At 47.1% G+C, this 27381-nt stretch overlaps 1 protein-coding gene across 2 annotated transcripts in view; it reads right to left on the minus strand.

Annotated features, from left to right (window-relative positions):
• Window positions 1-27381, minus strand: part of SBF1 (SET binding factor 1) — a 1592200-nt gene that overhangs the window by 460414 nt on the left and 1104405 nt on the right. For both annotated transcript variants that reach the window (XM_078677863.1, XM_078677862.1), the window contains 4 exons: window positions 14862-15069; window positions 14190-14386; window positions 12492-12629; window positions 10388-10465 (listed from right to left, as the gene is read on the minus strand). In XM_078677863.1, the coding sequence (XP_078533989.1) occupies window positions 10388-10465; window positions 12492-12629; window positions 14190-14386; window positions 14862-15069 (621 nt within the window). The remainder of the gene's footprint in view (window positions 1-10387; window positions 10466-12491; window positions 12630-14189; window positions 14387-14861; window positions 15070-27381) is intronic.

Below are 27381 nucleotides of genomic sequence, written 5' to 3' on the forward strand. Positions count from 1 at the left end.
CCTTTCACTCCTATGGAGATTAGTGCGCCGATACGGGCCCTAGCCACAGGCTAGTCTCCGGGCACGGATGGTCTTCCATCCTATTATTACAAAACCTATGCACATATAGTGACACCAGGCCTACAGCTGTTATTTAACACAGCACTTGACCAGATACTCTACCCCTTTTATCCGGGAGGCACTGCTTGTTTCCTTGCCCAAACCGGACGAAGACCTGTCTGACCCCGGTTCATACCGCCCATTGGCTTTGCTAAATACAGATTACAAAATACTGGCTAACGTGCCGGCTGCTCGGCTGGCTCCACTGGTGACCGCGTTGGTAGGATCGACCAGAACAGGTTTGTCCCAGTACGTAACAGTTCGCGGAACCTCAGTCGCTTTTTCAGAGTCTTCGCATACTCCCCCAGCATTGGCCATATTCGGGATGCCTGGTCTTAGACCTGTTGAAAAGCACAAGGGAACCCAATATGCGATTGGTCAGGGACCTTGGGTAAGTTAACTATTTATAAAGGCAATGGTCTCTAGACAGTATTCTAGTACAATACGAATTAATATAGACTCAATCAGTACTACATTTCTGTCCAGCCGGACAGGTATTTAATATGCAATAAAAGTATAACAAAGTAGGGGAAACAATCCAAGTGCGACACAGCCTGGGTCCTACTAACATGAACAGACAAACAACATTAAGTAAAGGGCTCAGGCAAAGAAAGCATGTCTGTATAATAGCGTGATACAAATGAAAGACAGAATATCGTGGAAACACCATTATAGCAGTTTAGTGAATGTATATGGTGTACATTTTGTGGACAGCGTTTCGATCCCTTAAATAAATAGTGGGATCATCTTCAGGACATTAGAGTCACATGCCAGTATGCAATAGACATGGCCCATGTGGGCAGTGCTGGCAGAGCAGTGTGTGCGACCTGGGTGATCCAGTCGTCAGTGGGGTCCTTGTGGGTAGCAGGACACCATCCGGTTTTATGCAACTGATGGTTTGCGGGAATGGAATAATCTAAATTAATGCGTGGGTAGCGACCAACCATGTATGGAAGGCTGCAGGCTGTTAAAGTAGTGTGGACGCTTACCAATGCCTGGGGAGGTCCCGTTAGGCTTTAAGGAATTATAAAAGTCGCATCAGGCGTCGTGAAAGCAGGCCTGAATTAAGCCGTGGTAAATGGAGTGCTGTGAGTGGCACAACAATGGGAGAGACCGCGTTATCTCTAGTTTCGGTGAAGCCTTGAGTGAAAATGAGCAAGAATAAGAGGGAGCCGCAATCGCGATATCCGCAATGGGCAGCCCGAGTAAATCTCGGCATCTGTCTTCGATCGGGGTCTCAGTGGACACCAGCCCGAGTGAGTCTCGGCGTCTGTCTTCGGTCGTGCCCACTGAGACAGCGATTTGGAATCACTGGCCGTTACCTTTGCCTGCTACGGTTATTGTACCCGCAACCGACAGCCAGCGTGAAGACAGGTTGTTACATCTCTGAGCCTGAGTTGTTATTCGCACTGCCTGCAAAACCATTGGCAGGGGTGCTTAGAGAACGGGGCGTGGAGTGGGGTGTTCCCCTGGGGGACGGTGTACATGCAATGTCTCTATACGCAGATGATATTCTGATTTACCTTAGGGATGTACGCTCCTTCTCATGGACTTTAACACGCCCACTCATGACATTTACAACCTTGTTGAGCTGCGTGTAAATTGTGACAAGTCTTGTCTATACCCCTTTAATCAAGGGCATATGATATGGACCTGTTGAACAAGTTACTTACCTTCGGTAACGCTTTTTCTGGTAGATATAGTATCTGCCTGTGGATTCCTCACCTTGCGAATATCCCCTGCGCAGCAGCCAATCGGAAACTTTTGTAGCTCTCCACGCCGGCGAGGTCATGGACGACGTCAAAGAGGGTACGACTCCGCTCGCGACCCCGCTGACGTCACTGGATCCATAATAGGGCCTCGTCGGCGTAATGACGTCAGTTCCGCCCTTTTTTTCCGTGCCCCCGAGGCACACGGACGGACCGACATAAACAGTAATAGTATACATAGTACACAGTATTCAGACCAACACACATAGTGTGAAAACAATGCAATATGTATGAACATATAAATACATCCATTATAAAGAACATTAAAAAATACAGATTGCAGGAATAGAAGAGTGGACAACGGGGAGGCGGGTGGGTCAGTGAGGAATCCACAGGCAGATACTGTATCTACCAGAAAAAGCGTTACCGAAGGTAAGTAACTTGTTCTTCTGATAGATACATCTGCCAGTGGATTCCTCACCTTGTGAATAGAATCCCACAGCAGTCCCCACTCCCGGAGGAGGGTGTCCACTCTGCTATACCAAGAAATCCTGGAGGACAGAGCGTGCAAAGTGGCCGTCCCTCCTCCCCTCAGAATCCAAGCAGTAATGCTTCGCAAAAGTGTGGAGGGAGGCCCAAGTTGCGGCTCTACAAATATCCTCTACAGGAACACCTCTAGCCAAAGCAGATGTTGATGACTTTGCTCTAGTAGAATGAGCCCTTATACCCTCTGGAGGTTCATTACCAGCCAGGGCGTAGCAGATTTTTATACACAGGATAATCCATCTCGACAGCGTGCGCTTGTGCACCGCTTTCCCCTTCTTACAGCCAGCAAATCCAACAAAAAGCTGGTCGTCCACACGATAGTCTTTAGTCCTATCGAGGTAGAAACTCACCGCCCTCTTAGGGTCTAGGCGGTGAAGCCGCTCCTCCTCCTTGGAAGGGTGAGGGGGAGGATAAAAGGTAGGGAGGGTAATGGACTGCCCCAGATTGAAGGGAGTTACCACCTTAGGCAGAAAAGCAGCCCTGGTCCTAAGTACCATTCTCTCAGCATGAATGGTCAGGAACGGGGGTTTTGAACTAAGAGCTTGAAGCTCACTCACCCTCGTTGCCGAGGTAATTGCAACAAGGAAGACCGTCTTAAAAGACAGAAGTCTCATGGGACACTTGTGTAAAGGTTCAAAGGGTGAACCCATCAAGTAGGTCAAAACAAGATTCAAGTCCCACTGAGGCACAATAGATGGAGTTGGAGGGAATTTGTTGGTAAGACCTTTTATAAAGCGTAATACAATAGGTGACTTAAATAATGACGGCTGGTCAGGCAAACAAAGGAAAGCCGACAAGGCCGATAAATAACCCTTTACAGTCGCCACAGCAAAACCCTTGCTGGGCCAAAGAAAGAGCAAACTGAAGTATATTAGACAAACAAGCTCTCAAGGGGTCAAGAGATTTCTCTCCACACCAGGAAACAAATTTGGACCACCTATAAGAATAGATGGACTTGGTGGAAAGACGCCTGGCTGAAAGAATTACATCCACCACATCAGGCGGGAGAGAAAAGCAATTCAGGTTGCCCTGTTCAATCTCCAGGCATGAAGGTGTAAGGTCTGGAGGTGGGGGTGTAGAACCTGCCCCTCCATCTGAGAGAGGAGATCTGCCCTGAAAGGGAGACGGAGCGGCAGGCACGAGGAGAGGTGGAGAAGATCTGTGTACCACACCCTTCTTGGCCAATCCGGGGTGACCAATATGACTTGGGCCCGGTCTTGGCGAATCTTCCTCAGAACCCGAGGAATCAAGGGTATGGGAGGAAACGCATAAAGGAGTTGCGAGCCCCAACTCAACTGAAACGCGTCCCCCCAAAGCTCCCTGCAACGGATACTGGAGACTGCAGAATGAGGGGCAGTGAGCGTTCTCGCGAGTGGCGAACAGGTTCACCTGAGGTGTTCCCCCACGTCCGGAAGACGTGACGAACCACCTCTGGATGAAGCCTCCACTCGTGGTCGGCTGAGAACTGCCGACTGAGACTGTCTGTGCGAACGTTCAGAACTCCGGCCAGATTATTTGCCATCAGACAAATCTGGTGGTCCTGAACCCAGGACCAGAGACGCAGAGCCTCTCTGTAGAGACACTGCGACCCTACTCCTCCCTGCTTGTTGACATACCACATCGCAGTCGTGTTGTCAGTCAGGACCTGAACCGTCCGACCGCGAAGGGAAGGGAGAAAGGCCTTGAGTGCCAAACGAATCGCCCTCAATTCCAGAAGGTTGATGTGAAGCAACCTTTCCTCTGGAGACCAAAGATCCTTGATCTCCAGATCCCCCAGATGAGCACCCCACCCCAGAGTGAAGGCATCCGTGATCACTGTGGCAACCGATGGAGGCAGATGAAAGGGCTTTCCTTAAGACAGATTGCCCTCCACGCTCCACCAAAACAGATCCGCTGCAGTTTCTCTGGAGATCCTCACAGACTCCCTGAGATCCCCGTTGTGCTGATACCACTGCCTGCGGAGGCACCACTGGGGCGCCCTCATGTGCCAGCGTGCATGGTTGACCAGCAGAATGCAGGAAGCAAACAGACCGAGCAGGCTAAGGACCTTCAGGACTGGAACGACCGTTCCATTGTAAAACAAAGGAATCATTTCCTGAATGTCGAGAATCCTTTGAGGAGGAGGGAATGCCCGACAAACAGTAGTGTCCAGTACTACCCCTATAAACAGGTTGCACTGTGAGGGCACCAGGTGAGACTTGGATACATTTATCGAAAAACCCAACCTGTACAACAACTGAGTTGTCTCCAGCAGATGATGGAGCACCTTCTCTGGAGACTCCGCTTTGCTCAGCCAGTCGTCCAGATAGGGGAATACAGGAATCCCCGAACTCCTTAGATGGGCTGCCACCACTGCCATCACCTTGGTGAAGACTTGAGGTGCAGTAGTGAGACCAAACGGAAGGACCGCAAACTGGTAGTGTTGCGACCCCACCGTAAAACGGAGATACTACCTGTGCGACTTCAGGATTGGGATGTGAAAATACGCGTCCTGCAAGTCGAGCGACACCATCCAGTCTTCTTCCAGCAGCGCCTGAAGAACCTGTGCAAGAGTAAGCATCTTGAACTTCTCTTGTTTCAGATAAAGATTCAGGATCCTGAGATCCAGGATTGGACGAAGCCTGCCATGCTTCTTGGGAATCAGGAAATACCGGGAGTAGCATCCCTGACCCCTTTCCTGCTCTGGATCCACCTCTATCGCGCCTTTCTGTAACAAAGTCAGAACCTCCTCCTGAGTAAGATGGAGATGTTCCTCTGAGCAAGCCCCTTGACAAGGAGGGTAAGTCGGAGGGAATTCCCTGAAGGGAAGAGTATACCCATTTGCCACAAGATTGAGAACCCATTGGTCTGTAGTGACCGATTCCCAATCCCGCAGAAAATGGGTAAGCCGACCCCCAACAGGACCAAGATGACTGGGAATGGGGAATCTAGGGGCTGCTTTGCTGCGGTGATAGGAGGAGAGGTAGAGGAAGAGGAGGAGGAGGGTTGGCGACCTCGTGGAAGACCTCTGCTTTTTCCCCTATAGGACTTGTACAGCGTATTTTGTTGCTGCTGTTGCTGCTGTCGAGGCTGTCCTTGCGGACGAAAGGACGACTTTCCAAATCCTCTATACCTTCTGAAAGATCCTCTAGATTGAGTCTGTAAGCCAAGAGATCTTGCTGTGGCCTTGCAATCTTTGAATCTCTCAAGAGCAGCATCCGCCTTCTTACCAAAGAGTCCTGTTCCATCGAATGCTAAGTCCAATAGAGTAGCTTGAACATCAGAAGAAAAGTCTGAAGACTTCAACCAAGCCCCCCTTCTCGTAGCTACTGCAGAGCCCATTATCCTTGCCACTGAGTCAGCCATATCTAGGCCGCTCTGGATGACTTGACGAGCTGCAGTCTGGGTGTCATCCAAAACCTCTTGAAAATTTTTCTTATTTCATCAGAAAGTTTTGGCAGCAACTGCTTAGAAGAATCCATCAAAGCATGGATATATCTTCCCATCAAGCAAGTAGCATTTGTAGATTTCAACGCCATGCTTGCAGATGAGAATACCTTTTTGGCAGACTGGTCAATGCGCTTTGAATCTCTGACAGCCGGAACCTGAGGAAAAGCCCCTGAAGACTTCTTTGAACAAGCCGCCTGAACTACTAGGCTCTCAGGCGAAGGATGAGCCGACAAACTCTGGATCTTGAGGTGCCACCCTATACCTCCGTGCCACAGTCCTGGAGAACGTAGGAGCAGATAAAGGCTTCTTCCAAACCTCCAACACTGGCTCCAAAATTGCCTTATTAAATGGTAAAAGAGGTTCAGGCACACATGAGGGAGAATGCAACACTTCATTTAGAAGATTGGATTTAAACTCCGTGGTAGGCAGAGTAATGTCCAGTAACTCCGCAGCTTTTCTCACCACCATATGATAGGGAGCTGTATCCTTAGAGGGAGCATCCGGGCCAGGAGAAAAATCCCACTCAGGAGAGACATCAAGGCCACTTGCGTCCTTTAATTCTGCAAAATAGTCCTCAGATTCAGGAAGTTCTCCTTCCTCCATCTCTTGCCGATAGCTTTCCTCCTCTACAACCCTCTGGGCTTCCCTCCTGGATCGGATCCTGGGGGCTGGAGTCGAAGGCTCCACAACCGACTCCGTCGGCCTCGGGATTGGCGTTGAACGCGGATCTGACGGCACCACAGAATCCAAACGAGGATGACCAGACGGCGCCGGAGAATCTCGATACGGCGTCGGGCCCTCATCGCCGGAAAGTTCCAGGACGGTGTCGCTGGCATGAAGGGCATAAACGGTGCGTGGGCATAAGTTTGGGGAACACCCAAATTAAATGCAAAAGGACCCATGGGACCCGCAGGTGCACCGGATGGGTACATAGCCCTTGCAAAGACGCCATACATTGCATTAAGGTAATGTGATGGATCCTGACCTGGAGCCGGGAATGGAGGATAATTACACGGCGTCGTCCCTGAAGCCGGTGCTCCTGGAGTCGGACCAGCCGGCGCCGATAAAGGAACCTCCTCAGGCTGCTCCTGATCCTCATGCTCTGGCTCAACCTCATCAAGATTCGGAGAGTGAACCGAATCCGAGGGAGCCGGCGTCGGAGATCGAGAGACCTCGACTTCAGAAGTTACAACCTTCGCTGGTGAAGCTGGATTCGAAGGAAAAGGACCGACGTCATATCTATGACGCCGAGAAGATGACTTCGGCGCCGATTCTTTATCAGAGTGGCGCCTCGAAGAATGCTTCTTCTTCATATGCCTCTTCGACTTCGAATGCCCCGAAGCCGACTTCGAACCCGACCTGGATTCGGATCGAGACCTCGACCTTGATTTTCTTTTACTCGCCTTCTTTTCTTTTTTCTTCATCTTGGCCATAAACAATTTCGCCTCCCTTTCTTTCAATGCCTTCGGGTTCATCTTCCTACAGCACGCACATTCTTCGACGTCGTGATCGGAAGACAAGCACCAAACACAGTCCTGATGCTGGTCAATAATAGACATTTGCTTCCTGCTTCCCGCACTCCCTACAGGGCTTGAAACCAGACTTTCTTCCCGACATTTTAGAAAGGAAACAAGAAGAACAGAAGAGAATACTAGAAATTACAAAGTAACTACGGAGAGTCCCAAAAAACCGTTGGCGTCGACAGCGCGGAAAAAAGGGAACTGACGTCATCACGCCGACAAGGCCCTATTATGGATCCAGTGACATCAGCGGGGTCGCGAGCGGAGTCGTACACTCTGTGACGTCGTCCATGACCTCGCCGGCGTGGAGAGCTACAAAAGTTTCCGATTGGCTGCTGTGCAGGGGATATTCACAAGGTGAGGAATCCACTGGCAGACGTATCTATCAGAAACTCCGTTTTAATGAGGCATAGGTTCTGCTTTTTAAGAATCCATATTGACCATCAACAGAAGAACTACTGGAGGGCAATCTACGGAGAGCGATTTCCTACTGAAGATGGTGGTACTTCCTAGGTTGCTGTATTATTTCACCATCCTACCCGATTATGTGGTGCCAGCCCTGTTCAGGAGATTTGAATCTATGATTAGGAAGTTCATCTGCAACGAATCCCGTTGTCGAGTAGCTCTTGTGAAAATTTACCTCCCAACAGATAGATGCGGCCTCCCGGTTCCCAACATGGAACAGTTTTACTTAGCATCACAGCTTCAATGGGTGGCAGGGCTGCAACTATCTGACACCGCCACGGAAGACCCACCTTGGTCCCTAGCTGACATACTCCGAATATTCCATCCATGTGCTAGATGTAAGAGGCCTGAGCAACTCCTTCTGGAGGTTGGATATAACATTAATGGTAGAAGTCTGTATATTACACGTATGACAACTCTGTATGCACCAGCCCTGCCGCTACAAGCCACGCCCCATAGGGACGGAGTGGTGACTGCGGCGGAACTGCCGACCTGGCTGGCTGTTAGAGTGCAGACACTGGGGAACCTTTAGCAGGAAGGGGTGCTCCTACCATATGAGGAATTGGTCGAAATAAAGGGCCTGCCGCCTGGCCAGTTTATACGATACCATTCTCTCTTGGTGGCCCTCAGAGGTAAATGGGGTGACTAGAGTGCGGAGCAGCCTACGCACCTAATCATACAATACTTACATGTGACGGGCAGTGGCAGGCATCTTATCAGGTGGTTAGCAGACTAGCTACAACTTCACACAGCAACAACAATGACATCGACAAGGCAACAGTGGGAAGCAGACAGGAGACACCCATTCACTGATAAGGAGCGGACAGAGATACTGAATAGCTCCACATACATCCCACGTAACTCACGTTGTAGGCTCATCCAATTTATGTAATACATAGAGCCTACATCACTCAAGCAAAAATTAATAAATGTTATAAGAGGACAGATGCGGTGTGCCCCAGATTTCAGCAACTAGACGTTGACCATGCTGTGGACCTGCTAACCCTGCATACTTACTGGCAGCAAGTCTGTCCAGCCATGGCAGCAGCCATGGACCGTCGACTGGAATGCACATGAGAGGAGTGCATATTACATCTCTACCCTAGAGGTAAGAGACTGAGTCTCACCTCCTGCTTCCTTGATTTAGGTAATACTGACTGCCAAGCCAATGATCACAAAAAAATGGAAGAAGCCCGATCCCTCTCTGCCAATGTCATGGCAGCAGTAACTGCTAGTGTGGGCCATAACAGAGGGCAAAGCATTCCATATCGAAGATTTTGGAGGTCTTCACAAAGAACATATTGCAGCACAGTGGGAGGCCATCACGCAAGAGTTTCAGGGGCTGCAGGCAGGTACCAAAGGGGCATCCGCAGCAGCCTCTCCTGACATTCTTGATGGTCGAGAGGGGGGAACCAAGGGCTGAATAGCCATCTCACTTAGTGGAGGGTCTGTGTTACTCGCAACACCCCCGCCCCCTCAACCCTCCTCCTACCCCCTGATATTCGCTGTGAGCGCGCCAGGCACATTCCTGTAGTGGGGGCTGTGTTGGGGCACAACTTGTGGGAGCAGTACGTGTCATCACACACACACCCAGCATGCATTTATACAGCACGGGTAATGAGCTGGACTGATTGCAAAACCAAAAAAAAAAATGATGTAACGCGCCCCCAAGGAACACTTTCCAGCCGATGTCCATATACACAATGCCGCACACTGCCTAACCAGCTGACATAGCGTCTTGCATCCCAAGGGGGGAATTGAGCGCCAAAGATGCTATCTAATAGAGCCTGAGAAGTCGTTACCGGCAAATGCTCAGAAGTTGTTGCTGATACTGTTAAACTTTGCCATAACAACCATCTGTTTCAGACCATCAAGTAGTGCAAGAAACAGTTTGGACTCAATAATAGACATGGTAAGCTTACAGGAATGTAATGTTATAGGAACAGTTGTGGCAACTGTTAGGCATGTATGCAACGAACTTCCAAAATGTCCTGGTGCTGCCAATTTCCTGTAATGGTATGAGACTGTTGCATGCATAACTACCTGTAATTACAACAAAATTGAAAATTAAGTAAACAGATGTATTAAAACTGCACACTTTTGGATCAATGTTGAACAGCTAAACAGCAAAACTGCAGGGTATGGTCCGGGTCCGTTACTTCAAAATAAAACTAGTGTCCATATTGAAATCTCAAGACAGAGAGGCTATGCAAAAATTTCAATTATCACCACATTGAAAGCTCAATGCAAGAAAATAAATTTTTTTCAAAATGTGGATCTTTTAGTGTAAATTACAAAACTGTTGAATAAGTAAAGGAGGATAGGTAGCTGCCACTTGATAAACAAGTGAGAATGCACAAACTGATGACCACAATATCATTTCCATATACCGACCCTAACGCATAAAAGCTAATTGTTCCCTCTCGAGGAGCCTTGAACTCATCATACTGCTTTCAGTGCTTGATACACACCATTCAGCAACATTCATAAGTACCACAAAGTGTATTTAAAATCTCTCTCTCACACAATCTCTTTTAGTCACTCTTTCTGTGTCCCAGTCTAAACCTCATGGTGGCAGTGCTATAAGTAACTCTACACTTGTGTGAAATGTATCCTCACCTCCTCGGCTTTCCTCCTTCCCTCCCATCACCTGCTTCATGAGAGATCCCAGCTTGGGCTGCCGCTTGTCTGAAGAATCTGTAGCACCACAAAAATACCAGCTTTTGCTATCTCTCTCTTACATATTGGAGGGGTGTCCCCACCAGCAATACTATTACATTTTAAAGTGGTCATCTCATCCTGATAGTTTCAGATGAGGAGAAAGGAGAGAGGAAAAGAAGAGAAACTCAGAAAAGGAGAAAGCACAGTAAAAGAAAACATTGATAGAAACCCTTGATTGGGAAGAGAACTGACACTTCCTACCAATCTATTCCGGAAAGTAATGATACAAATGGAGCAATAGGTGGTAAAAAATGTATTTCATGAAACTGGGTATTGGTGAAAGCTCACATTTCGCCCGATACTAGTCTCTTTCGTTAGACATGTAAGGTATGAATGTGGCATCAGGCAATTCTAGAAAACATTTAGGTGCTTCAACTCAAGGTTTTCATTAAATGAGGCTCCATCTGTAAAGGTTTGACCTACTTAGCTATCAGAGAGTGGAAGGAAATATTGCAGGGTTGTTGGTGGCATTTCATCAGCTCAACACACTTATAATGGTGTGAGATATCTCTGAATTGTGAGATATCTTCGAGTTCCTCAGTACCATTCCCAGAAAAACTAGTGAAAGGTTACACAAGGGCTCACTAATGAAAAACTTTTTAGGAGACTGGCTTAGATATTGATTTTCTAACACTATTAGGATTTATGGCTGTGATTTTGTAGGAACACTGCGAGAGGAATCTGAAAAGTGCGGAATGGTATGACAAAATGCTCTCCATTTGAAAATGGGAGCTAGTGCTCTATTTCAGGTTAGTTCCCCACATAAAACCCAGCTAGAATAAATTGAAATGTTTATACAACAAATCATGTGCCCTATCACATGCAGGATGCCGCACATTGAGGAATGCACCAGAAAAGGATGAGGTACACAATTTGTGGCACTAAGCACAAATCCTCCTGCACATCTATCAAAGTATGTGATCTTTTTAAAGAAGATGAAAGGGAAATGAGTAATTTTTAACATATGATGTACCTTAGATAATGCCAATAATGTTAACTTCTCCTAGTTGTCTTTTTCGTGATTTAGAGCATAAACTGTCCAACAGTAATACCCACAACAAGGGAAAGTGGAGTGTTCATGGAATGATTCAAAGTAACTCTTCTAAAAAGCCTGATGTTATAATTCAACAAGCTCTTGAATGGGATGGGGATCCCCAAAAGCATCAATTAACAAAACACAAAGCAAATCAGAAATCAACAGACTTTCTGCACATGGTACAGCCCATGTAGACTATTGCCACATATGGCACAAGACTAGCACCCAGGGCAACCAAAAAACTAAGGTAGAATGCAGACACCTCCCGTTAAGAATTACTGTACATGGGTTATGGGCCTAGTCAGACTCTTGCAGGTTCAACCACTAATTTCAATTACTGCCTTTAAAGCTAAGAACATAAATGGGAGAGAGTTAAGCCCTACTGCCAAAAATATTTCCAGGAATTTCCATGGTTGCATACCATCTTACTTTCAGCTATATGACAGGGACGGATACACGGGGGTACAGAGCAGCAGTGACAGGGTTCATTGCCCATCAACAGCTATGATGTCCAATGAGAAGGGGGCGCTGGCATTTTGCCATGTCTATGACTAGAAGGCAGTACCAAAACTTGTTGTCTGCTGTCACCATTTCCAATAACAGAGGGGCAAATACTGAATTCATGGTCCATGAAGTGCTCTGATAATTAATTCCAAGGTCTCCTGCATGGCACGCACCAGCACTATGAAACACAGACAACTGCAAGGACATCTTGTGTAGCCCAGGTTCTCTGGGTCAATGTCAGAGCTCACTTTATTGCAGCCATGACTGGGTCTGGAACAAGTGTCAGCGATTCCTACCATCAATATAAAGAGGAGAAAAGGCACATACTAGATGCCACAAGACAACAGTAAAAAAAAAATTTCAGGCAAGATGATAGATGGAAATGCAGTACAGGAGGAAAATGGCATGAGAAGGAGAAAGAGACAGCAGACAGAGCTGTTGCAGTGGTGCAACCTCAATTACCTGAGCTGTTCATGTGCACAGAAGTAAAGCCACTCAGAGTATTGCGCCCACTCATCTCAGCGTATCGGGGCATAGAGTTGATGATGGCCTGCAAATACTTCTCCTGCTCAAGGCTGGTGGAGTCTGTCTGAGAGGGCCCTAGGAGAGAAAAAGAGGAGTGTGTAAGGAGTGAATAATTTTCGTCCCTCAGGAAACAGTCAGGCATTAATCTAATATGCTACTTAAATATAACAACACAGCTTCTCATATTTCATTGATTCACAAGCTTTGTTTACTTCTGCCACCTAAAGCTGTATCTAGAATAATCTTTGAAAGAGAAAACCACCTACTGGTACAACCTTGAGCTGCATAGCTACAAAATTAGTGCTGTAGGTCAAACCATCTTTTGAAACACCCCTATTTCACAGATTCCATTTCTTCACACTGCTAGTTCAAAGACTACAAAAAATGGATCAGTTAATCAAACACATTTGGTTCTGTCCATGGAATATTTTAACCTTTTGTAATCACGTGTATTGCATCCGCTGTCAACTGAGGATAGATGCAGAGAAAATACTGGTTTGATCTAAGAGAGTTGTAGAAAGCAAATCCACTGAGTTATCACACTAGCACCTAGGGCTATCAAACAACTAAAGTGAATGTAGACACATTCCATTTAACAAATTAGTTCGCTTTTTGCTTGGCAACTTGTCCGATTGTTCGCAGTAAACACATCAAATTAAGCCACAGGACCAGCCGAGGCCACTGTGAACAGACTAAGGGCCATAGAATGTGGACAATCTGACTTCTAACATGTAAATATTTGAGGGTATTGGGGGACATATCTCATCTCAGAAGGTCCTAGCGCCTTCTGTTTATTTCTATGTATATCTATTTTAACTGCACTACCTATTGCTTCTTAAGGCTCACAGCTCTCACTGTACATTGAGTTTGTGTTTTACTTGCTTTATCTGAATTCCCAGTTCACTACCTCCTTCTATAGTAAGCCTTGACTTTGCTATCCCTTGAGAGTCAAGTTCTCAAAGAGACTGCGTTGGTTTATTTAATTTATTTATTTGCTTTATTTAGAGAGCGCATGGTTATCACACAGTGTCCATACACTAAAGAGCACCAAATTAAGTCACAGTAGAAAGATGAATGACAACTGCTTTAAAATAAAAATGTTTTTTTAAATGTTTCCTAAACATTAAAAAAACATTTGAGGCACCTCATTTCCAGAGGTAGAGCATTCCAAGCAGTTAGTCCCTAAAAAGCAAACGATCAGGAAAAGATTCATTATGTAATTAAAAAACCTGATTTAGGTACATAGAAAAGTAGAATGCTTTGCCTGTACAAAAGAAATTCTCCAGTAATCACAGCCCATTATCAGGGTTCTCACTTACAAGGCATGATTTTCTTCTTTAAAATATGGAGCAAATTGCAAACATTGAAACAATGTGCAAAATGTAAAGAAGCCAGGAAACAGAACATTAACCCAAGACTTGGTCATTGCTCAGCATACACAAAAAAACAAAGCCAAGACTTGCTCATTACTCAGCATCTACAGTGCAGTTGTGTGTGCATCATACATACTGCTCTCGCTTAAGTACAGTACAAAAGTGTAAACTCGCAGGAGTGAATTAGAAGAGAAATAAAGTTTATGCATTTGTTGAAATGTAGTCATTATGTACATACATGGGCAACAACGGTCCTTATTACCTGCAGCTGGAGCATTCTGGGACTTGAACAGCCCCACAACTCCTTTTCCATGCAGGCCCCCAGATCTCAAGAGGACAGCCTTGGTCCGCGAGTTTCTCCAGCAGATGACTGGGAATCGGTTTTGCCGATAGCAACGGGAAATCTTCTGAATTGTGTTGTCCTGAATGCTCTGAGGGACGATCAGTAGTCCTGGGTAACTGAAGAAGAGTGCAGACACAACATAGTTCAAAGAATGTATTTTCTTTAATAGCCTCACAATTTAGCATGACAGAGGGCAAAAGGCAGATGGTTGACTTGCTCTTTACAATTCATAACCGCCAAATTATGTTTTTAAGACTTACAAAGGTAACAGAGGGCATTGAGACACCCAAACCCACTGTCCTGTGAATCAATCACATCATGAACAGAACTCAGTTTGAGGATATCACTATGGTGGTGAATGCAATTCAGTAAACTTTGTATTCTACCACTCACAAACCTCCCCTTAGCATCTGAACAGCCAGGAGTCTCACTTTATATTTAAAGAAGTGTGATGTAGTGTACATCACCCACAGCAGTAGCTGGACAACAAATGATATCCAGAAATTCAAAGAGTCTGGTGGTGTTCCTTCATCTATTTGCAGCAGAGCAGGCAGTGAATACTTCATATATCTAAATGCTTTTGCAACTTACCTTCTGCAGATGGCATACATTCGGTTCACTGTGGAGATCCTGAAGGGCTCAGTCTTTGATCTTGTAAGGCTATTACTCAGCGTACCCAACCCCATCCTCTGGTAGTCCCGGCAACAAGCTCGTTCCACAAAGTGGCTCATTGTCATCTTGTCAGAGGGTTTGATGGTGGTGGAAGTGGTCATGGTGCTCCTGTCTAACTCCTCCGACACTAAAAAAATAAACACAAGGTGAAGCCAGTCGTTCATAAGGCTCAATTATATCGCCATGAAATTAAGATTTTAAAGCTCATATACAATAGCATTGATGACCATTGCTCCTGAAAGCCAGAGACAACCCATGAACATGCACTCTTTATGTTTCAGCAATTTTTTTAACTCTAAGGAATTTGGTCATAATTTGTGTGAAACTTGCTAGCACAGACACCCCATCCATGATGAGCTCCAAAATAATAGAACCAGGGCTGAACAGGTTTTGAGGGAAAAGTTACTTACCTGTAATCCTAGTTCTGCTTCAGAGAAATGAATCTCCATTAAAATCAGACGCAATGAACAGTCCTGCTTACATGTAGGATCCCCCAGGCAGACATTACAAAATATATATGTATACCTTTCTTCTTGAAAAGCCAATTTGTAAAAAATAAAATTTAATTTTATAATAGCCTAATGCACACTGTTAGAAAAGGTTTGCATATTTTATATTAAAAAAGAAGCTAATTATCAATCAAAACAGTCCCTAAATGTTTAAAAGTGCCAATAACAACTCTCTCAAAATCCTTTTTAAAGGAAAAACGTGGGTAAAGTAACTACTGAAGCTGCAGCTTAGAAAGCCTGGAAACAGACACTATTCCTTTGAGAAGATATACTTCACAAGTATCTCATAATACCCTCTCAGAGGCGGCTTATCCTGATAAAAACACAATTAGGTGCTGTATGTATATATCAAATTATTTGTTTTTGCTCACAAAATGTTCCTAAGAGAAGATATAGGAGTGGTATCAGGGAGCATTTACTCTTGGTCCTGAAGAATAGCCTTGGGGTAGGGCTAGAAACATGTCGACCAGCAGAATTTAGAAACATTTTTCCCTTTAGGTTCCCTAAACTTTCCCCATATTTTAATCATAATAGATAGAGGCACGAATAAAGAATCCTTTCCTACTAGCCAGGTATTTTTAATTTTCCTCCCAACCCACTCACTCCCACCTTTTACTTTATCTAACTCATAATCTAACCAACAAGAAGTGCTCCCATGTAACACGCAGGTAGCAGCACGCCCGTTACGCAGCTGAACGGGAAGAACCCAATGATGAAGTATGCCACCAAGGGGAAACCCTGGTGGGTGAGGGTTATCTAAGGAAAACCAACAGTTTTCCAAACAAACACCAGAATGGGAAGAAAAACCCTTCAATTGACAGAAGGGCTCCATTTTGATTATAGTAGTTGAGCATAGACCCAGTGGGGGACCAGCACTCTGAATTTTTCTTGTTTAAATTCCTCCGCTGGCAAATTTTGAGAATGGGTAGAGCAGCAGCTCTATCTGTCCTGGTAAGATGATGAATTTATTACCTTGACATCTTTCTGGGTCTCCCTCTGGGAAAGTCTGCAGAGATGGTAGTCCAGGCCAAGATAAAAGGATCCTCCAAACATTGAATATTTCATGCAGCGAATTCTGACATCATCTCTGCTCCTCATTGATATGGAGTCTGATTTTCTTGCTGTCCCTTAGAGTTCTTCTTGACATCTCGCAAAATATGCTCCCACATAGAAGATGAGTATCCACAAGGCAAACAATACAGACAGGCGGTGCCACTTTTAGCCTTTTTGTCTGTCAATGGATGGGTAATGGTAAAAATGAAAGGTTTTCTGAGGAGCATAAAACATTCTATGCCAGAAAACACTTAGGAACATGTTCCTGAATGAAGACGTATCACATTAAGTCAGCTAAAGCTTTTTTCTAGGAAAAAAGCAAAAAAGCAGAGTTGTCTATTCAAGGATGCTGCTGGCAGGAGCTTGGAAAACAACTGAAGCAACTGCCACTGACAGGCCATGATGGGATGCTGCTGGTATGTGCTTTCTTAAAGGATCAGAGTCATTTTTCCATTGTCACTAGCCTGGCAGCCCACTTAGATACATTGAACTTGTGTGAATTTGTTATATTTTAAATAATATAACAATGGTTGGAAATGAGAAAACATGGTCAACAAATGTTCTATTCTTATTTTTCTTCAAATGATCCTTGTTACTGGTAATACAATTGTTCAGATAATTCTTGCAGAATAAAAATTATCTCCCTCACAGGGTCATGCCATATTCTCTCTTTCAGGCTGACCAAGCTAATATCTAAAGTGGACTTTTCTCCCACCAGCATCGTCCTCAAAGGAAAGAAAACAGATATGGGTGGGTGAGAAACACAAAAATAATTATTACAAAATTGAAATAGCTACCTTTGTGTTCTTTCTTCCCTTTGCAATATACTGGTCTTTCTTTCTTTAGAGTTTAGTGGACATGTTACTCCATCCCACATTTGATGGAGAACCATGTCCATCAAACCCCTCAGGTCCGCCTGCTCTAGTTTGAGTTGGGCAGACTATCAGTTTTCCGGCAGCGGTGCTCCCACTGGCTGCGCCATCAGAAAACTCACTCCAATGGACCAATGCCTGTCTGAATAACAACATCAGAGCGCCCACCCTATTTACAAGAGAGGGTCTAATGTCCTTTTTTCTGTCCATTGCTTCCTGGCAAAAGCTGTTGGTCACGAACAGAAAAAAAGAATAATGATCTCCATGACTGGGAAAATCAAAAAGGTTGGGTTTGCGGTCTCTGTCTAGTTGCTTCACAGGAGCCGGGACGTCATTAACACCCATTTTAGAAGCTTGAGGGTGGTTGGGTGTCACTGGGCAGCTCTGTGAAACATTAAAGTTGTTTATGGCTAATTTGACTTTAATCAGACACTCTGGTCTCCAAGAAGCTCATAAATAGGATCTCTTGCAGTGGAAGGGAGGGAGGGAGGCTGGGTGGGTGGAAAGAAGCGGGATAGCGAGAAGGATGGGGAGAGAACTGATGGCTAGATGCAGAGATAGAGGGTTGGAGAGAGGGGTAGAGGATGAACTGAGAGAAAAATGGATGGTGGATTGAAGGAAGGATGGAAAAGAGAGAAGGGTGAATAGAGATATGAGGGGATCGACAGAAAAGATGAATGGAAAAGAAGGATGAGTGGATTGCTGAATTGATGGACGGGGAAAGCTTGCAAGAGTAAGGGTGAATGATGAATAAAAAGGAAGGAATTGAAAAAGAGAGAATGATGTATAGAGAGATGAGGGGATTGAGGTAAAAGAAAGTGATGGATGGAAAGGAAGAAGGATGAGTGTATTGGTGGATTGATGGTTGGGTGGAAAGTTAGCAAGAGGAAGGATGAATGATGGATGAAAAAGAGAGAAGGATGAATAGAGAGATTAGGGGACCAAGAGAAAAGATAAAGTGATGGATGGAAAGGAAGAAGGATGAGTGGATTGGTGGATGGGTGGAAAGCTAGCAAGAGGAAGGATAAATGATGGATAAAAAGGAAGGAAGAAAAAAGAGAGAAGGATGAACAGAGAGATTAGGGGACCAAGAGAAAAGATAAAGTGATGGATGGAAAGAAAGAAGGATGAGTGGATTGGAGGATGGGTGGAAAGCTAGCAAGAGGAAGGATGAATGATGGATGAAAAAGGAAGGAATGAAAAGAGAGAAGGATGAATAGAGAGATGAGGTAATTGGAAGAAAAGATAAAGTGATGGATGGAAATAAAGGAAGGAAGAGGATGAATGGATTGGTGGATTGATGGTTGACCTTAAAACTAGCAAGAGGAAGGATGAATGATAGATTAAAAAGTTAAGGAATGAAAAAAGAGAAGGATAGAGAGAAGGAGGGATGCATGAAACAAACATGAAAGGATGGACAAGACAGTAAGAATGATGGCTAAAAGTGAAGGAAGGAAGGAAAGCAAGTTGGGAAAAGACAGAAAGACAAATGGAAAGAGGACAAAAGATTGAAAAAAGTGTGGCAAAAAGGAAAGAAATTTCAGAATTTCAGAATACCTATAGGGGAGGAATCATCAGATCAAATGCCAATGTTCTTCCTTCACCTGCTCACTCCAAGCTTTTAACATATGATACATGGTGTAAAGTGGGGGCTATTTTATGTTTCTGGCTACTCCCTAGACAGGAACCTCTGTGATGGTTGCAGCTTCTGTGAGGGAATGAATATCATCACAGGGCCAGCGGTGATCACCAAATTTGATGTGGGCAACCAGGCCAGGGAGGTGGAGGAAATGAGCTTCACCACCCTGGTGGATGGTGGGCCGCCTGCCACATCTAAATCGCTTAACTTGTTCTCTTCACCTTGATTGGTGGGAGAAGGTAACTGCAGCAAACAGAAACTAAGGTGGACGACTGATGGCCTCAATCAAAGCCCTCACATGCACCATCAAATAAGAAAGCTTGCATGTTGGAGCCTAGCATATCGCTTTCTTTTTTTAGAAATAACACTACATTTTGAAAAGCTCCAATCTTCCCATTAACATTTCTATTTTTATAAATTCTGTTTATCAATTAAAAAATCTCTTTCATAATTTGGGTATTTGTTTGACCTATACATGTTTCTGGCTTTTGTGGATTGTTTTGGGGCTCAAGTTTTACACACTGATTAGGCCAGGGCCTCCGGCTTCCGTAGTGATTCCGTGGGGTCTGCAGGTGTCAGAGGGTAAGGGCGCTGCGTGAGATCTCACCACTCTGATGCAGTGTGGGGCTTTGACTCTTCGGGGCTCGCAGCCTGGGATGTGAGGCTCATAGACCAGAGTTTGCAGTGCGAGGGTGTCTCCCACCCCCCCTCCCCTGCAGATACACCTCCTGTAGTGTTGGGCCTCAGGTCCATATGATGGCAATGACTGACGCAGACACCGGGTAGTGATGTACATTTACTGGCCACGAGCACGTGGGCCCTTTTATTGGCCGGGCCACGTCACTCATGACACCCGTGATGGATGGGTGTGGGGGTGCAGTGTGTCCAGCCCTCAAGGGAGAGGCTGGGAGTACAGCTTCCTGCGTAGCACCAGAACGTGTCCAGCAGGACACTACATTCCTCCACAACTTTATTGAAGAACAATCAAAACGTTCGTGCAACCTGTGGGGACAAAACAAACAGTTAACTAAATACCACAGGGTCCATCAGTCTTCTGAGTCAGGTGGCAGAACGTCAGATATGAGCTGGTGACTTTGCTTGCAGCAGGACCTACCCGGCAGGCACCCGTAGTTTAACCTGAGGGGTTCAGGACACGACTGCTGGATTGGGCACATCTGCTGCATACCGTCAGTTCACTGATGATGACATGTCTTGCGGTCTTGCATGGCTCCTTCACCTTGCTGACGTTGGTGAAGGTCTGTGGTGAGTTCTAACAGTTCCTTATAGTGGGTTGCGTCATGGATATGGATGGAGTTCCAAGTGAGAGATCACTGAATTATTTCTTGATCAAATGTCTCTGTTGAACTGCTTGGCTGTAGCCGATAACCTGTCGGTGGGGCCATGTCTCTTCCTCCTCTCCCGCCTCGGGAGGCCCGTTGTCGAGGTTGCTGTGGGACTGCCGGAGGGCTGCGCTGGGGCCGCTTGTGTGCCGACTGGGGGCAGCTGCGGGACCGCTGAGGAGCCGTTACTTAGTCGCACGCACAACCCTCACGGGTGGATGAGTCTTGGCCAAAACTTGCTCTCTCTGCCACGGTTCCGGTTTAGGCCAGGTTCACAGGTAGCTTCTGATTTCTTTAGTCGGCTGGTGTGGCAACGGTGTAGGACTCCAGTCCACTTGTGCTCTGGTAGTGGTGTTTGAGACATGTGCTGAGGGCTGGCGTGATGGCGGTTGCCAGCCATGTGGTGAGTCCGAATGACAGGTGGGGGTGAGTCCGAATGACAGGTGGGGGTGACTTACTGGGAGAGTTGGATGTTAGGAGGTACTTGGCAGCCATGTGCCTCCGCCTTGCTGTGGTTGAGTTTCAGTGGTGGCGTGACACGTAGAGTGTGTGAATCCTCTCTTACCTGGCTTGGGACCACTGCCGACTCCGTCCTGAGGCGGTGCGAGGAAAGACACTCGGTGCTGATCTTCACCCTTGGAATCTGTAGTCCAGAGCAGGGATGCCGTTTGACTTAAACTGCTGACACTCTGGGGTGGACGGTCGCCTGGGGAAGCGTTGGGATGAGACTTGGTTTGCGCTTGCTGCGGCTTACTCTTGGTTCTACCATGAGGCTGTATCCAGGGACGTCGATTGACGCTCACCTGGGAAAGCGTTGGGAAGAGACTCGGTTTGGGCTTGCTGCGGCTTACTCTTGGTTCTCTCTTGAGGCTCTCTCCAGAGCCGTCGGTCCGCCTGGGTGGCTGTCTGGTGTGTCAGGGTGTGCTCTTGGCTTGCTGTACAAGTCCACGGTCTTCTCCTGTTGGTCTGTTCAGCCCACCTGTGTTCATCCGGTATTCGGTGTGACAGGCTGCCACTCTTTTCTGTCTTTGAGGGAGTTGTGCTTGGACCTCGAGTGGCGATGTTGTGGTGCCGGCTTCTGCCTTTGCTCCGGCGCGCTCTTTGCTAGCTGGGCGACGTGACGTCCGGTCGCGTGTCGCTGGTTGTTGGAGCGCATGTTGCTGTGGCGGTCTGCCACGTGGAGTGTGCGACTCCTCTCTTGCCTGTCTTCGATCACCGCCGACTCCGTCTTAAGGCAGTGTGAGGGAGGACACTGTGTTGCTTTTGGCCCACCGCAAGGCTTTGCTGGTGCAGCAGAGATGTGGTCGTCCTCTGTGCTGCGTTCAGCCGTGCTTCATTGTTGAGGTGTCTCTTAACTCCCGGGCACCTGCCTGTGCTGTCAGATTCGCTGGTGCGGCCTTCTGAGCGTCTCTGACTTGGTGCGCTCCGCTTTCTTCTTGGGTGCTCTCTTCTGGCACTTGGTGTGCCTGTGGTGTGGCTTGCGGTTGTGCCTGTTCACCAGTAGGAGCGGGTGATGCGGCCTCTTCACCGTCTGTGGTGTTGGACAGCCATGTGTGGTGCATGCTCTGCCCCAGTCTTTCTTGTGCTGTTGCTGGGGGTAGTTCCCTTGAAACGTTGCTGTCTTGGCTGGTCGTCCACTCTTGCTAGTGGGGGTTGTCTTTGGTGTTGCTGTTTGAGTTTGGTCAGTGCTTGCTTAAGCTGGAGGAGCTTCGGGTATCCAGGGGGCCCTTGGTGATGTGGCACCATCTTTCTCCTTTGAAAGTCTAGGCAGCCCATTGGGGTGGCACAATGCACCCCGCGGAATGCACCCAGTCTTCGTGTGCTTCTTTTGGGGCCTGCCATCTTACTGGGCTTTGCTGCATAGGGACAGACACTATAGGCCTCTCATGTGCTTTTCTCTTGCAGGGCAGCTGGGTGCAATCAGTTCTAGTGCTGGCTGTGCTTTGCAGCCTCATTTCTCCTTGAGTGAGGGCGGTGCAGAGTTGTAGATGTCCCTGTTCTCATCTGTTAGTTTAGGTGGGGTTGGGTACTCTCCTCTGTTGGCGCGGTTCCTTTCCTCTTCCTGGGTGCTGCAGGCTCAGGCTGTGCTGCTTTGGATCTTTGGTCACACTGTTCTGGCTGGACTTTACTTGGCGGCGCAGGTTTGGGTTTCATGCAAGCTCTCTGTGGGGCTACCAGTCTCTCTTTTGTGCTCTTTGTATTGTCTCTGCCACTTGGTGAGGTCACACTTGAGTAAGCTAGTGCCTCTCCTGATGTCTGGCATGCCTGTGCATCCACTTTGGTGCTTGACTGTGGTAGCTCTCAAAGTAGAGGTAGCTTTGAGGTTTCTTGGCTCTCACCAGGGGCTCAGTTGCTTCACTTCAGCCTGCTTGAAAGTCCTCAGGGTGAGTGCTGTGCACCGGGCTAGCGGCCAGCAGCCTCTGGACTGCAGGCTTGTGGGGCTGTGCTGTGTCCTATCCACTAGACTCACAGTGGCTGTGTCTTGCGTTAGTGCCTTGTCACAGGCTGTGACCTCTGCTTCTAGATGGCTGTTGACCCTCCAGACACAGGGCACTGCTGGCCCCTTTTGTTCCAGTGCCTGCTCCTCTGTCACTCAGGAACTCAACTGGTAAGCTGTCTGGGAGGGCGGACGTGCTGGTCTCTTCCTTTGCTGCTGAGTCCGGTGCAGGGTTTATGCCCAAGTCTGCGTAGAAGCCTAATGCAGCTGACGTGTTTGCTCCGGTCAGGAATAAACGCAGCTGCCAATCCCTCATCTTGCTCTTCGGTGCGTGCAAACTGGTGCGTCAGGCAGGGGGCCGTGTCACACAGCTCTCTCGCTTCCCAGTTGCACCGCTTGGTGCCCTGGATGGCTGCTGGAGGGGCTGAGGCGGTGAAAACGGCTTTGTTCTCGGTAGGGTGCTGTGCGGTGCAGGAGCCAGCAGGTGGTGCTATGTTTGCTTCCCGGCTGCAGTATTTGTCTCTCCGATCACGGGCATGATGTTGGAGTCAGGCGGGCCTCTTCATTTGAGGGCCGCCTCTGGGTGCAGGAGGCAGTACCGGCAGTTCACCCTCGGAGCCATTTCCCGCAGGACAGTCACTGCTTGGGGCCAGGATCCGGAAGACATTGCTTCCACTATAGTTTCTCTCTGCGGAGCAGTAAACGTCGGGTGAGACGGCTTCCAGGCACTCGACCAGGTAATGGGGCATGGACCTGTTCTCGGTGCTGCTTCTCACACTTTTGCCATCTCTCAGGCGCATATATGGCAGTTCTATGTGGCGGCGCAGCGTTCACATGCGGGGCGATTCTTGCCCTACCTCCAGCGCTATAGTTGCTATCGGGCACCGGTGGTGATTGGCACTCTTCTGTGGCGGGCGGCACAGCGTTCACATGTGGGGCGATTCTTGCCCTACCTCCAGCGCTATGGCTGCTCTCGGGCACCGGTGGTGGTTGGCACTCTTCTGCGGCGGGCGGCACAGCGTTCACATGCAGGGTGATTCTCGCCATACCTCCAGCGCTATGGCTGCTCTCAGGCACCGGTGGTGATTGGCACTCTTCTGCGGCGGGCTTTACTGGGGCGTGCTCTCCGCCCGGGTGCCGCAGGGTGGCCCACTCTTTTCCACCAGAACCAAGGGAGGTAGGAGCCTGCCAGGCGGCACTCCGAGACAGTGTTGAGCCCGAGCAAAAGATTAAAAAAAATCAAAAAAAAAAAAAAAAAATCGAAGAACTTTCTTCAGAATAAGAATTAAGAAACTGTGGAATAATTCGAAAGTGAGACAATTAAAAAGCACAAGCGAAAGAAACGGTTAGAGGGACAGGCGCTGTTGAAGAGGTACAACGAAACAAGTAAACAGCCGCCCTCCGGTGCACGTGCTATTACAACTGTCCAAGACACTGTCAAACTGCATTTGTGTGGCGGACGCGCTGCCCTGTACGTGTACCCAGACGGGCTGCTGCACCGGGGGAGGTGTAGTGTCCTGCGGGACACGTTCTAGTGTTCCTCAGGAAGCTGTACTCCCAGCCACTCCCTTGAGGGCTGGACACACTGCACCCCCACACCCATCCATCAAGGGTGTCACAAGTTATGTGGCCCCGCCAATAAAAGGTACCGGGTGCTCGTCGCCAGTTACTGTACATTACTACCCGGTGTCTGCTTCTGTTTTTACCATCATGTGGGCCTGAGGCCCAACACTACAATGGCGACGAGGCGGGTCTGACCCTGTGTGCCCGCTGCAAGGCACTTCGCCGTTCCTCGTGGAGAGGAAATGTGCCTGGGATGAGAGATCCCCACTGGTCTTCCTTCAACCTTTTTTACTCGGTCCCTCCTTTCATCACTATGTTGAACTCCTTTCCGTCTGTTTTCTTACATCTCACATTGTTTTACTTCCTTTACCCGGCTCTCTGGGTCTTTTCTTGTATTATTTTCCTGATTCTTTCACCCCTGTCCTACAATTTTTCTTTCTTGGTACCCTCTCCCATCATTTGCCTGCCCTGTCCCTACCCCCCTCTTAATCTCACTCACACCACTTCTGCTCCTCACGCGTGCTCGTTCTCTGGGTTCCACTCTTCTTTCCCGCCCTTAAATTCCCGTTCTCTCCTGCTTCGGTGACCCGGGTGGCTTCTCTTTCCACACGCCGGTGACACTCAGCCTGTTACGTCTCTTAGTCAAGCAACTAGCTCCTACCTTCACCTCTTTTCTTTTTTAAACTGCCTTAGTTTCACTAACACTTTCTCTTGCAATTGCTTATTTTGCTTCTTTTATTTTGTGTCTGTTTCTCCTTGATTAACTCACAATATCTTGTACCATTTCAACTTTATGGTCTCTCTGGAAATTCTTGACAGTCCATCTGCTCAGCTGTTGGGTTATAAATCAATAAAGACAGCAAGGAGAGTCACTTAAAAGCAGCACAGCTTTCTGTATTTATCAACTTTAAAAAAAAAATGCAGACAGAAAACACATTGCTCGTAAATGCTAGGATTAAACAGTGTTAAGTCTGGGATCCACCAAATGTGCTGTATGAAGAAATGATGGACAGCAGAGTTTGAATTCCCAGCTACCCAGTGTGGTAGAACAGCTGCTCAGGGGTGCATCATTGGAAACTAGGGCATCTTGAATTAACTCATCTGAAGGCTAGACAATGCATGACTTTGTTACCTAGGAGGAAAATATCAAGACAGTAGCTATTTTATAAATTTGGTTAGAGAAGGCCTGCTTGGGAAGTTATGGAGGAGAATGAACAGTTCAAGATTCCTTTTGAACCTTTTTTGGTTTTTTTAGTCTCATTTAATTAGTTAAACAAAAGAGCACAAAGAAGAGGTTCTATAGTGGCTTGCAGGTCTTCAAAGCGCCGGGCCTGCAATGGAATCAAAATCTATTATTGTCACGGAGGCCTGTTTGAATCTAACAACAGTTTGATATCATTTTTATAGACCGTTTTTGAATTGTAAGTGTATTTCAGAATTTTTAGAAAGGACATTACAAATGTCAGACTAATAAGGAAGGGATGCAAGGATAAATTGATCGCAACACAGATGGCCACAAAGTGGTGTTTATGCACAGTAATTAATTAAGGGAAGTGGGCATGGTCTAACTTGCCCATAAACAACAGCCTGGAGCAGTCAGTGGTTGTCTTCCATTGATTCAAAGAAGAAAGGATGCACTAGATAGCCACCTGGACTGTGGAGAAGTGAAATATTGCAGAACTACCAGGCTAGGCATGAAGAAACTGCAACCACTCTCACACTGGTCCACGTTGATGTAAAATAGTTATTTCAACCAGTTTTACACTTCTCATCCAGGACGCAGCCATTCACCGGAGAAGGAGATGAACAAGTGCAAAGAGGCCTAATCTCACATCAAAATGCTTTGCCCAAATCAATCGCCAAGCTCAATAAAGCCGAACCAAAATAAGTCCGCTCAAAAAAGGGGCCACATGGCAAGTACACATCATACAGAGAAGGAAGTGAATGGAGAACATAATGAGAAGGTCCCACCTTCCCTTGCAGCCTGCATTCTCCATCAGCCTGAACCAGGAGTGGTATGGTAGAATGTAAAAGGTCTACCTGTGTTCCCCCATTCTTTTGCCACAAGAAAAATACAGAGGTGGCTCAGATGACTTGGCCATTTCACTATTCCCCTTCATCGAGAATGTTAATTGTTTGCAGTGCTTCTTCTAATGTTTTCCAAAGAATTAGCTATCAAAGAACATGTCCAGGTACCATGTCAGATTCCTATTAGTGGTTAGGAGTCTTTGACTAGTTAGTTATAAAAAAGAATTGTTTGTAGGCTATTTTCGAGGCATTTGCTGCAGTGGTACAATGCCTCCTTATGAGTCAGATAGAGGTAAAAAGACTCCTGTGGAGAGAGAGTGATGAGAGCGAGGGGGGGGGGGGGAGAGAGAGAGGGTACTACTACTACTACTACTATGGAGTAGTAGGTTAAAACCTATAGTGTCTTCTGGGGGGAAGGCCTCGAGGGATATACATCATCTTGAGGGACGTAAGGCACATCAGGGGTAGTATAATCATCCCATGGATTAGGTGATTGAGGGGGTCTATTGGTCCCAACTGGGTCATGTGCACCCCCACCAGTGTCATCAGAGTCTGTATGTACATCATCATCTGGATTAGGGGATGGTGTTGGAGAATGATGTGGTGGAGGAGGTGGAGGAGGAGGAGATGGAGGAGGAGGAAGAGCATGGGGAGGTGGTGGAGAAGGGACCCTTAATGGAGAGGTTGCAATATCTCTCTTCTTTGGAGGAGGAGGAGGTGCAGGCGCCTCTAGTGGTCTCTTCTTGGAGATAAGAGTCAGTTGGCCAGTCTTAGGATCCTTTACAAGAGTCTTTTGAGTAGGATCTGGTGTAAAAAGCGCTTCTGTGGAGGGCAGATCCTTTGGTGTCTAAGTTCTCGGCTCTGGAGGTTTTTTCTGCACCGACTCGGTCGCTGGTCAAGGGTCTTTCGGCTTAGAATTGTGACCTTTTGAAATGTTCTTAACCGGAACGTGGTTTTTTTGTTCCAGGTTTTTTTCGGCTCCAAAGCATGGGAGTCGG

Source organism: Lissotriton helveticus, chromosome 1_1 (assembly GCF_964261635.1).
Source record: "Lissotriton helveticus chromosome 1_1, aLisHel1.1, whole genome shotgun sequence".
NCBI lineage: Eukaryota > Metazoa > Chordata > Amphibia > Caudata > Salamandridae > Lissotriton > Lissotriton helveticus.